At 39.9% G+C, this 13,480-nt stretch overlaps 1 protein-coding gene across 8 annotated transcripts in view; it reads right to left on the reverse strand.

The window, feature by feature from the left end:
• The window catches only part of PLEKHA1 (pleckstrin homology domain containing A1), an 82,460-nt gene that overhangs the window by 19,656 nt on the left and 49,324 nt on the right, over positions 1–13,480 (reverse strand). For all 8 annotated transcript variants that reach the window (XM_007064208.4, XM_043550418.1, XM_043550417.1 and 5 more), the window contains 3 exons: positions 5,500–5,631; positions 4,370–4,513; positions 336–404 (listed from right to left, as the gene is read on the reverse strand). In XM_007064208.4, coding sequence (XP_007064270.1) covers positions 336–404; positions 4,370–4,513; positions 5,500–5,631 — 345 coding nt within the window. The remainder of the gene's footprint in view (positions 1–335; positions 405–4,369; positions 4,514–5,499; positions 5,632–13,480) is intronic.

A 13,480-nucleotide genomic window follows, 5' to 3' on the forward strand; every position in this document is an offset into this window, starting at 1 on the left:
TGATGCAAAATGAGTGACACCTGTTGTGCATATTTAGAAATTCATTCTATTTACTATTACTCCTTACTGGAGATCAATCCTCCACAATACCATATCAGTCCCAAAAGCAGCGGATTGCGAGGTCAGAGAATTAAACTTCCAAAGAAATCATTAACAGATGACCTATTTTCATAAAAAAAAATACTGAAAATATAGAACAGAATTACAGAAAGTTACAAAAGCAGCACTGAACTTTTTCAGACACCAAGTAGATCATTAAGAAACCTTCAGTGTGTATTTTTGAAATTTACTTCCAGACATCTTTTGAAAGCTACATATAACATTTGGGAACATACCTGTTCAGATTTGAAATAGCCTATTGTGTTTTCATCTAACTGAAAGTATCTTCTCTTCCAGTTCTTCATCTATTAAAAGAAAAAAAGAAAATATTGTAATCCAAGCAATACATGATTCCCTTTAATTTTCACTCAGTCTAGCTAGGTTTTTTGAAAAATACATCAGTGAACCATTAGCAGTTATATGGAAGCTGCATTTTCCAATTTTTATTTTTGAAATTACTTTTAGCAATTCCTACTAAAAAGCTATTGGATATTTCTTGAACTGCCACACTTTTATTTCCAATTATTCCTATACATAGGAATAATGTTTACTACATTCATTACTCTAGATTTTAAAGCCACATATCCTGTTCTCTAAAGTCTAAGATTTAATTTCACAAGAATTACACTTGGAAAGGTTTTCTTAAGGATCACAATGCCGCTAAGTCTGTGAAATCAGCAGTATGGTAATTCAATTACTCATCATTCTGTAGAAAGTGGCAAAAAATGTTTAGATGCTTCTTTGGAAACGAGTGAGAACAGAAAAAAGGCATCTGGGGAAAATTTAGGGAACTACAATACTATACAGGACACATTACCACTGATGAAGTGAGGTCCATATTCCTTGATTTAAGGAATCTGTTCCAAAAGTGCTGTGGACAAATCTGAAATATACACTTTCTATCTGACATTCTACATACAGGTAGCATGGATCAAACGTGTACTTTATTCACTTCATACACATCAAATGACCTGGAATAACAAATGGGATTAAAATGATACGATTACTTGAATGGAAAACTGGGATAAGGGTAAACCGAGAGGGACAAAAAATAGGAATACATGAAGACCTCCGTGTAAGACTGAAAGCTCCTCTTGGTGAAAGGGACAAGTTGGTCCATTACAAGGTATTACTTCACCCACCTTGTCTCTAATATCCTGGGACCAATACGGCTACAACAACACTGCAGATATGAATAGGCCAGAAACATACCTTATTCTGTTCAGAGAAATATAAAGAAAACTAGGGAATATGCCGCCAGTCAACTATGAAGACAGTAAGCAGGAAAGTACATTGAATAGTGGTGGTGAAGAAAGTATGTACTTCTACTACATAGCGCTTAAACTATGAGTAAAAAAGAACGAATATGTTTGCATATAAATTGGTATCAAAAAGTAAAATGTTTAATATAACACAGGGGTTTATATTTACACCCTTCCCACTAATAATGTGATAATGGCTTAATAGATTTTTTTACTTAAACTGCTTAAACAGTATCACCTCATATATTTGAATAATTTGGCCAGTACTCATATACTACAAAGGCAATTTGGCCATGAATTTATGCAGCCTGTAAGTGAACAAATTTTCACTGTTATTGTAAGTTGCACACCTAATATGGACTGTGTTATACATATAGTTCACGTAATACTTTTCATATTACTTCAGTCTAATGAACATAGTATTTCTGCGTACACATCTCAGATTAGAAAATGAGTTTTCTACATGGTGTTTGAGAAACAAGATAATGTAAATACTAACATAATGCACACGCACAAGAGCAGACAAAGTTTTCACGCAATTGTAACGGACATTCTGATTTGAGTCTAACCATGCAACCTAAGCATCATTTTAAACTTATTTGTGCGTGGCATTTCTTTGGTGTCCTTCTAAAATAAAAAGGAAGAACAAGTTCATAAGAACAGCTGTACTGGGTGGTCCAATCTAGTTCACTATCCTATCTCCTACAGTGGCAAATACCAAAGTTTCAGAGGGAGTGAACAGAACAGGGTAGTTGGAGTGATTCAGCCCTGTCTTTTCTTCCCAGCTTCTAGCAGTCAGAGGTTTAGGGTTGCCCTGAGCATGGAGTTACATCCATAACCATCTTGTTTAATAGGCACTGATAGCCCTATCCTCTATGAATTTATCTAATTCCTTTTTGAACCAAATTATACTTTTGGACATCATACCCTCCCATGGCAATGAGTTCCACAGGTTCCTCTTGTTTGTATTAGATCTGTTGCCCATTCTTTTCATTGGGTGACCCCTAGTTTTTGTACCGTGGGAAAACAACACTTCTCTATTCACTTTTTCCACACCATTCATGTTTTTATAGACCTCTATCATGTCCCCCACCCCTTAGACATCTCTTTTCTAAGTGGAACAGCCCTAATCTTTTCAGTCTCTCTTCTCTGAACCTTATTCAAGGTATGATACTTAGTCTTATTTTTTATCCCTTTCCTAATAGTCCCCAACATGGTTAGCTTTTTTAAGCATTGCTGCATACTGAGCTGAAGTTTTCTGAGAACTACCCATGGTAACTCCAAGATCCCTTTCTTGAGTGGTAACCGCTAATTTAGAACCCATCATTATATACATATAGCGGGGATTATTTTTCGCAACATGCATTACTTTGCACTTAAACACAGAATTTCATCTGCCATTTTGTTGCCCAATCACCCAGTCTTGTGAGATCCCTTTGTAACCCTTTGCAATCAACTTTGGACTTAACTATATTGAATAATGTTATATTACATGCAAACTGTGCCATTTCACTATTCACTCCCTTTTCCGATCATGAATATGTTGAACAGTACAGGTCCCAATACAGATCTTTGGAGGATCCTACTGTTTACCTCTCTCCACTGCCCATTTATTCCTACCCTTCGTTTCCTATCTTTTAACCAGTTACTGATCCATGAGAGACCTTCCCTCTTATCCCATGACTACTTAGTGTCTGTAAGAGTCTTTGGTGAGGGACCTTGTCCAAGACTTTCTGAAAATCCAAGTATACTACATCAGCTGGGTCATCCTTGTCTACACGTCTGTTCATACTCTCAAAGAATTCTAATAGGTTAGTGAGGCATGGCTTACCTTTACAAAAGCTGTGTTAAACACAATTTGTTAGGGAAGAGTTATCTATGTCTCATTTTGTTTTTTGCTATAATTTCTACCAATTTGCCTGGTACTCAAGTTAGACTCACCAGCCTATAATCATTAGAACTGCATCTAGAATCCTTCTTAAAAATCAGCATTAGCTACTTTCCAGTCATCTGGTACAGACTTGTTTATGAAATGGGTTATATACTACAGTTAGTAGAGCTGAAATTTCATATTTGAGTTCCATCACAACTCTTGGGTGAATACCATCTGCTCCTGGTGACTTAGTGTTTAATTTATCAATTGGTTCTAAAACATCTTCTATTGACACATCAATGTGGGACAGTTCTTCAGATCTGTCAACCAAAAAGGATAGCTCCGATATGGGTATTTCCCCCACATCCTCTGCAGTTAAGATTGACAGAAAGAATCCATTTACTTTTTCCGCAATACCCGTGTCTTCCTTGAGTGTTCTTTAACAGCTTGGCCATCTAGTGGCCCCGCTGCCACTTTGGCAGATTTCCTGCTTCTGATGATAAAAAAAGTTTCATGCTCCCAGACTTCAATGTTGCAAGTTTGCAGAACTTTGAATATAGCATGTGCTAAATCCCTTAATCTTGAACTGTTTGGCTACACACCAATCTCCTGCACACCTTTGGAATTGCACGATTGCTCCTCTAAACCACACAGAACAACTAAAAACTTTCCCTAACCACTTCACGCTTCATAAATCCTGAATGCAGTAAACTCTTGCTTCAGTCCAAATACCTTCTATACACTTTTCATTACAAAAAATAGCTGCATGTTCTCATGCCAAAGAGCATCCCTTAATTACACACTTAGCCTAAAACCCATGTGCAGCAATGTTTTCCTCTCCAAAAGGTCTTAAATTTTAAACTAATACAAAAACAAGTGGAAGCACCAAAAAATCCCCACAAAAGTTGAAATACCACCAATACAGAGATAAAACACATACTACTACTACTGAATCACCACCCATTTGATAAAATTCTAATTCTAACTACCCTCAATATTTTAACAACATTAGTGTTATTTGGTAAAAAACAAAGATCAGTATCAATTGACCTCAGTATAATATGCAAAGTAACTGTAATAACTTTGGGGCCTCTGTTCTTCACAAGAGGAATGCATTATTCTCCAAATCACTTACCACAGCGCCTTGTTTAACACAATAGCCAGCTTTGATAACAGCATTGTCTGGGGGAGGTTTAGCAGTAAAGTAAGGAAGGTGGCTTTGTGACCGTTTCAAGTAATTTCTGTCATCTCCTTCCCCACATTCATTTAATTCTTCTTTCTAGAATGAATCAGAGAAAGGTTCAGGATGTTCAGCGTTTGCTCCAAAGCCCAGTGATATAAGAACAGAAAATGAAAGTGTATTTGGTTCACCCTGTACCCACAAACCCCATCTCTGATTTGTTTAGAAGCAGCAAATACTTGACACTGCAGTACAGCAGTAATATCAATGTGACAATTATCTACATAAGGCCTACTGGAGTACTCCAGGCACTGCTCAAAACTACACAGTTTGAAAACAGATTATGAACACATTAAAACAGATGAAGCAATTAAAAATAGTATGTTGAAGACATAAGAAACAAAATCTTTACTCCTTTTAAAAAAAGTTAATCCATGGAGTGACTTTGTTTAGGAGTACAACAGTCTAGATAATTCCAAAACTATGATTTGGGCCAGTCATGCAAGTCTTCAGAACAACCAGTCCCCCAATGTGACCTAAGAGTATAAGATAGTACACAGACTGTCAAGCTCAGTAGAATTACTGTGCATCTACTTTTAGATCTAACCATTACTAACTTTTTATTTTCAATCAGGTTTCTAGCACACCGTTTATAAAAATGTTGGCTTTCTGAGCCAATCAGTATCTTTCCTTTCTCCACTGCAAAATGCAAAAACAAATATATCAGTTAACTTCAGTAATTGACTAACTTGAACAACTTTGACATTGCTCATGTCAGAAACTCATTTCACGCCAAGAAATTCAAACTCATATAGGGGGTCTAATTCTTGGAAGTAAAAAAGTCAAAACTTAAAAGTGTAATCTTTCATACAGTCACAGAAAAGTAAAACAGTTGAAGAGACACCTAGATACCATATCAAGTAAACAATTTAAAAAGCAAGCTTATGAGAGTATGAGGATGAGAATGGATGGGTTGACAAATTTATTATTGATAAAATAATGTATCTCAGAGTATCCTGACAAGACAGACACATAGCACAACTCTTCCACTAATAACATTTCCTTACTTGTTATGAAGCTATTACCTGAGTAGGTGTAATGATGGGAACACCACCAACAATTTCTGTTCTGTAAGACACTTGTTTCTTTCCACCCGGATTTTCAACTTGGCGATTTGAGTTATCAGGTTGACATAGCAGATCAGACTGCTTTGGTACCTGAAAAGTTAGACATGATGAATAATTTGATGTTTTCCCCTCTCTTAAGACTAAATAAAGCTAGTAGTCCCCAGGCTTAGGTACCTAAAAAGCCTCAGTTATTATTCAAGCACTCACATTCAGTCTCCAGAAGGATTTCTACAACTAGTTTCTAGTTCTAAAGAAATATCTCAATAGGTAACTGTTTGCAACAGATTTGTGTTCGATATCAGAAAAAAAACACTGATCTGTGGTTAAGACACTTGACTTTGACTCTGGAAATCAGGGTTCACTTTCCAGCTCTGCCACAAACTCCCTACCTAATCTTCAGCAAGTCAGTTTCTCTGTGCCACAATTTCTCATCTGTAAAGTAGAAATAGTTTCTCCCACCTTGTCATTAAGCTCTTTGGGGCTAGGATTCTTACTACATGTCTGAACTGTGCTTAGTACAATGGGGCCACAAACCTTGGTGTCTAGGTACTACTGTAATGCAAAGAGTTACTATTCATACAAAGCTATCGTGTCGATGTTTGACAAGTGTCTTTGCTACTTGATGCAGCATTTTCACCCACAATTTAATGCTTAGCATGAAGGTATTTAAATTACTATGAAACAATATGAACTAAACTGAAACTTGGCTTTAATTGTAATATCTGGAGCAAGGTGAAAAAAGTTATTCATACTGTTCAAGCGGCTTTATAGAATGATAAGATACAGGTTTGTACTTCAATGCAAAATCTTCCGGGCTAAAGAATGCAATGGTTAATAATCATTAACATGTTTCAGAGTAGCAGCCGTGTTAGTCTGTATTCGCAAAAAGAAAAAGGAGGACTTGTGGCACCTTAGAGACTAACACATTTGAGCATAAGTTTTCGTGAGCTACAGCTCACTTCATCGGATGCATTCAGTGGAAAATACAGTGAGGAGATTTATATACATAGAGAAAGTGAAACAATGAGTGTTACCATACACACTGTAACGAGAGCGATCGCTTAAGATGAGCTATTACCAGCAGGAGAGCGGCGGGGAAAAAACCTTTTCTAGTGATAATCAAGGTGGGCCATTTCCAGCAGTTGACAAGAACGTCTGAGGAACAGTGTGTGTGTGTGTGTGGTGATGCGGGGGGGGGGGGGGGGGAATAAACATGGGGAAATCGTTTTACTTTGTGTAATGACCCATCCACTCCCAGTCTCTATTCAAGCCTAAATTAATTGTATCCAGTTTGCAAATTAATTCCAATTCAGCGGTCTCTCCTTGGAGTCTGTGTTTGAAGTTTTTTTGTTAAAGAATTGCCACTTTTAGGTCTCTAATTGAGTGACCAGAGAGACTGAAGTGTTCTCCGACTGGTTTTTGAATGTTATCATTCTTGACGTCTGATTTGTGTCCATTTATTCTTTTACGTAGAGACTGTCCAGTTTGGCCAATGTACATGGCAGAGGGGCATTGCTGGCACATATCACGTTGGTAGATGTGCAGGTGAACGAGCCTCTGATAGTGTGGCTGATGTGATTAGGCCCTATGATGGTGTCCCCTGAATAGATATGTGGACACACAGTTGGCAACGGGCTTTGTTGCAAGGATAGGTTCCTGGGTTAGTGGTTCTGTTGTGTGGTGTGTGGTTGCTGGTGAGTATTTGCTTCAGATTGGGGGGCTGTCTGAAAGCAATGATTGGCCTGTCTCCCAAGATCTGTGAGAGTGATGGGTCATCCTTCAGGATAGGTTGTAGATCCTTGATGATGCATTGGAGAGGTTTTAGTTGGGGGCTGAAGGTGATGGCTAGTGGCGTTCTGTTATTTTCTTTGTTGGGCCTGTCCTGTAGTAGGTGACTTCTGGGTACTCTTCTGGCTCTGTCAGTCTGTTTCTTCACTTCAGCAGGTGGGTATTGTAGTTGTAAGAATGCTTGATAGAGATCTTGTAGGTGTTTGTCTGAGGGGTTGGAGCAAATGCGATTGTATCGTAGAGCTTGGCTGTAGACAATGGATCGTGTGGTGTGGTCTGGATGAAAGCTGGAGGCATGTAGGTAGGCATAGCGGTCAGTAGGTTTCCGGTATAGGGTGGTGTTTATGTGACCATCGCTTATTAGCACCGTAGCGTCCAGGAAGTGGATCTCTTGTGTGGACTGGTTCAGGCTGAGGTTGATGGTGGGATGGAAATTGTTGAAATCATGGTGGAATTCATCAAGGGCTTCTTTTCCATGGGTCCAGATGATGAAGATGTCATCAATTTAGCACAAGTAGAGTAGAGGCATTAGGGGACAAGAGCTGAGGAAGCGTTGTTCTAAGTCAGCCATAAAAATGTTGGCATTCTGTGGGGCCATGTGGGTACCCATAGCAGTGCCGCTGATTTGAAGGTATACCTTGAATAGAGACTGGGAGTAGATGGGTCATTACACAAAGTAAAACTATTTCCCCATGTTTATTTCCTCCCCCCCCACACACACACACACCGTTCCTCAGACGTTCTTGTCAAATGCTGGAAATGGCCCACCTTGATTATCACTACAAAAGGTTTTTCCCCCCTGCTCTCCTGCTGATAATAGCTCACCTTACGTGATCACTCTCGTTACAGTGTGTATGGTAACGCCCGTCGTTTTATGTTCTCTATGTATATAAATCTCCCCACTGTATTTTCCACTGACTGCATCTGATGAAGTGAGCTGTAGCTCACGAAAGCTTATGCTCAAATAAATTTGTTAGTCTCCAAGGTGCCACAAGTCCTCCTTTTCTTTTTGAGAATCATTAACATGGAATTTTGGGGAGAGGAGTGTACAAATTGCAAGATGAGTTTAACAATAGGATCCAAAGATTAGTATTCCACAGCAATTTAAGACACATTAAGAACTGTATGCAGCTTATGCAAGTTACTCAACTTGATACACTACTATAAGAAATCTCTGGACATTAGCTTACCTTCAAGCAAAAATTGGCACTATTTCATCAAGGGAGGGGGATAAAAGGTGAGGTGTTTTATAGGAGCTACACAAAAGGCAAATGGGACTATGCTGAGTAATACCACTTACCTCTTCATACTGAGTACTGATGAAGTAGATCACTGTATCACAGGAGCACCAAAGAAAAGAAATAGGAGATCTAGTACTTTCCAAAACAAACAGGAAGTGCTGAGGGAACTAACTTTTAGGAACTATCTCTGAAAGTGTCTAAAACTGACACCCAACCGTTGTAAATAGGATTATCTGGTGAAACAACATGTTCAGGTAGTACCTTTGAGAAATACCTGAAGCAAAAGCAGTTCATGTTCCGCCTTAGCCATTTTCGAAAATGGCTATGTTTATCCCAGTTTGTCGGAATCAAAAAGTTCTAAACCATCTACCCCAGCCTCCACATCTGAAAAACCTTTACAAAGGTTTGTTACTTCACACAAAATCAAGTCATCGATGGTTGCAAAATAAGCATCCATCTATTTGATAATCAGGAGAAGCAGCTACTCCTTTTCTTCTTCATCTTGTTTGACTGTGCTCCTTGTGGCTCAGTAGGAGGTGCAGTCACGATGGTGCCTCTGCCACTGAATGGTCTCCCACAGCATCTGACAATAAGCCCTCTTGCAAAGTCTCACATCAAGACACAGTATTTCCAAAATATTTTTAAATATTTGAATGCTTTTGAATAGGTCAGTCTGCTAAAGCTGAGCTAAAAGGTGCCAGCTCTTCAGGAGCTTGATTCTGCCTGTTCTTGAGTTTGTGCCAAATCTGAAAACTGCATAGTTTTCTATCCTTGGAAGCAATACAAACGCATTCTATTCCAAAAGGTAATATCTTTATGACTTGGATTAGCCTGCTTTCAAACAAATCAGAACCCCAGAACAAGGGTCAAGAAGGTCCAATTTAGGAAAGGCAGAGCAATTCAAAAATATCAGATGTATGGCTGATCTAATAGTTTCAGTATTGTATATCTTCGTCTGGAGTATAATTAAGGAAGCAACTTCTTTCTTGTTCTTCAAAAGAGAAAGTATTTTGCTTTATGAGCTTTACAATTCTTAAATCTAGTCTAATCAAAGTCTCAGTTATAATAGCTTTTACTTATAAACACAAATGCAATGGGAAAAGACAACTACTACTTGAGTGGCTTTGATGTTTGGGTACTGGAAATAATCTACTGAAAAGTGGATGTTAAAGTTTCCAAGAGCCGTGACAGAAAAATATTACCTAGGGCAGTTTGCTTGCAGAAAGTACAGCTGAATTATTCACTGGATAAACAGCACTAATTAGGAATATGCTTAATTCTTTTGATAGCTGTGCTCCTAAAGCACAGTAAGATACACACAAAAGAAGAAAGGCGATGCAGCTTGTGTCATTTTCGATTGAAGTTTGTTAGCATAACCCAAGGCACATTAAAGTTCAATAATCTGAGGATTAAGTGTGAAGTTTGAAGGATTATTAACTGACTATGCTATAGATAGAGGTTATAGTATAACCTTTGTATCAATCTAATTGCTAAAAATCAGTCAAGCCTTCTACAAATCTTGATTAATTGGATTCCATTCCATTAAATCATATATGAACTTAATTCAGTGAAGGTTCATATTTTCAAGATTTTAACAGATTTTAAATAATTTCATGATGTTCTCAATGTAATTTACAAGAATAATAATAAAGGTGAAAGTTAATTTCAACTTTGTTCAAGTAATTGGGGGGCTCAAGTCTGAACAACAAGAATGTACACTTCTTCAATCCTGTATCCGGCCTGTGTCATCTCACCCCTCCTATGAGGAACAAAATTCCCTTTGACTCCTCTTTGGTACTAGTTCTAAATTTTGTAGTTGGCAATTTTAGGATGACATGGCAATGTGTGGTTCATTTAGAGTTGCCATAGAGAAGATAGAAATATTTTTCATAGAAGAAAAATATTTCTACGGAAATATCCTTAAATATATGATGGGAAATTGTGGGTCAGATTTGTTGGTCAGATCCAGTTCCTTTGTTCCACTCTGGAGGTGCATGGGTCTGTAACGCCTATGGATCTTTTTGCTGGGAATACTCAGAGTAACCAGTTCCTATACCACCAACTCCTGCAGCTTCCAACGAAGTGGACATATGTCAAGAATAAGGGCCTCAAAGTTACTGCAGTCTAGGTTTCATGACTGGCATAACAGCCCTCCAGAGCTACTATATCTGGCCAGAGTAGTTTACAGCAGTCCTGGAATTGGCCTCACAATCAAGAGGTTGCAACCAGTTCCTCCATAGCACCCCACCACACACTGCACCCAGTCAAATCTGGATACTACAAAAATTTGTACCCATATATTAGACTCCTTTATTGCTCATAAATAGGGCCCTACCAAATTCACCGTGCATTTTGGTCAATTTCACAGTCATAGGATTTTAAAAATAGTAAATTTCATGATTTCCGCTATTTAAATCTGAAATTTCATGGTGTTGTAATCGTAGGGGTCCCGACGCAAAAAAGGGGCTGTCACAAGGTTATTGTAGGGGGTATTGTGGTACTGCTACCCTTACTTCTGCGCTGCTGCAGGTGGCAGCGCTGCCTTCAGAGCTGGGTGGCCAGAGAGCGGCTACTTCTGGCCAGGAGCCCTACTCTGAAGGCAGTCCGCTGCCAGCAGCAGCACAGAAGTAAGGATCGCATGGTATGGTATTTCCACCCTTACTTCTGTGCTGCTGCCTGCAGAGCTGGGCCCTCAGTCAGCAGCCGCCACTCTCCAGCCACCCAGCTCTGAAGGCAGCACAGTGCAGAAGTAAGGGTGGCAATACCACAATCCCCTGTAAAATAGTCTCGTGATTCCCCCCAACTTCCTTTTGGGTCAGGAACCCCAATTTGAGAAACTCTGGTCTCCCCCATGAAATTGGTATAGTATAGGGTAAAAGCACACAAGACCAGATTTCACTGTCTATGATGCGTTTTTTGTGGCTGTGAATTTAGTAGGGCACTACTCAAACTATATGAGCAGAACTCAAGAGTGGAGGAAAGAGAGTCAACGTACGTACAAGCAGTGTGTTTTTATGTGCTGTAGTCACATGGTCTTCCTATAAAATGCTATGTCCGCTCCCCCCTCTCTCTCTCGCACACCCTTTCACTGGTCAGGATGCATTCTGTGAATGTGCAGCCGAAGAATTTCCCGCAGAATCCTTTGCCACTGAACAATGCTCCAAAACCTAAACTTTCATTTTCGAAAATGTGTCATCTACTAATGCTTGTGAAGAAAAAGCTTTTCAAAACATGAACTAAACATGAAGTAAAAGAATGTTGCCTTCCCTGATCTTTCACATAACCTTAAACAGCTCAGAGAGAGAGATGGCCTGTCTTCTTTATCCCAATTCCTCCAACACTTCTTCAGATATTAAGAGCTCCAGTTGTTCCCATTCCACTGCCAAAATTCCCATCTCTTCTCCCACTGTCAGGGCTTCTATAATGCAGTTATCTATTAGGATTAACATAGCTCTGTGGCATGTTAGAATCAGAAATGAAAACAGAGACAGCATAAACATTTAAATAAAAACAGGGTTACTGTATAGATTGTATTCATTTTGTCTGAAGTTATTAAAAATCTATTTTTTAAAAACCGAAAAGCTGTTGCAGAATTACCAGTATGTCACATTAGAACATTGTAGAATCCAAGTATGTTGTGACAAGATGGACCTAAATTCTGCAGCAAAAACGTGAGGGGCCTTGACTACAGTCCATGCTTTAATCCAGGGTTTCTCAAACTTTATTGCACCAGAACCCCTTTCTTACAACAAAAATTACTACATGACCCCAGAAAGGGGCACTGAAGCCCAAGCCCCTCCACCCTGGGCAGGGGGGCCAAAGCCCGAGCCCCACCCCTCTGCGGAGGGGGATGAAGCCAAAGCTTGAGAGCTTCAGCCCTGGGAGGGTGGGGGCTGTAACCTGAGCCCTGCCACCCAGGGCAGAAGCTCTCAGGGTTTGGCCGCAGCGTTGGGTGGTGGGGCTCAGATTTTTGGCTTCAGCCTAGGCCCCAGCAAGTCTAATGCCAGCCCTGGCGACCCCATTAAAACAGGGTGGTGACCCATGGTTTGAGAACCGCTGCTTTAATCTAACAGAAAAAAAAAAAATCGATTCTGCAACCCAGCTTCTCCCACAATTCTGGATGTCTGGGCTGCTCCCCTCCATTTTGCAGCTCACAGAGGCAGATCAGCGTTTTGGCACCATGCGTTCTGACCTCTGTTCCCATTTGTCAACAGATTTTCTGCCTCTGCAGCAGCAGGCTGTTCAATTGCGCCCGCCCTCATTCATTATATATATATATTTTTTTCTTCTTCTCAGCTTGGGCAGTAGTGAGCAGTTTCATCTTTTCAGCTTACTGATCCTCTCTGGGTCAGTTAACAATTTGGTGGTTTAACCCAGCCTGACCCTCTGCTGCAGCATCTCCCTGTCTGCTCCTCTGCCCCTATTCAGGTATGGCAGAGAAGCCAAGAAAGCACCATGTGAAAGCCAAGTGATGCTCGATTTGCAGAGCAGGGAGAGGATCGAAAAACAAGAACCACCCCAGGCAGTCAATTCAGGGGTAAGTCCCAGGTGACTCCTGAAGAACAAAGAGGGAGGTTTGTAGGGTCACAAGTCTGTTCACCCTACTCCTCACCACAAGTCTTAAAGAACTGGGCTTCCACCCTTCCCTCCCAATTTACCCCAGGGGGCTCTGGCGAGTCCCCTCCACCCTCTTGGGAGGGAATGGCTCCCAGAGGGGGAATATTCAGACACAGATCTTGAGAGGGCTTCAGACCCTAAGGAAGGCAAGTTTTAAAATGCCTCAAAAGCAAAAGCAGAACTTCTACCCAACACATCCAAAAACAGCTTAAAAAAAACTAAAGTAAAAAAAGGGCGGGGGGGGGGGCAGAGAAGAACCACAGAAAATCCAGGAGGTACAAGTTCTGACTTCT

This window comes from Chelonia mydas, chromosome 7 (assembly GCF_015237465.2).
Source record: "Chelonia mydas isolate rCheMyd1 chromosome 7, rCheMyd1.pri.v2, whole genome shotgun sequence".
NCBI classification, from domain to species: domain Eukaryota; kingdom Metazoa; phylum Chordata; order Testudines; family Cheloniidae; genus Chelonia; species Chelonia mydas.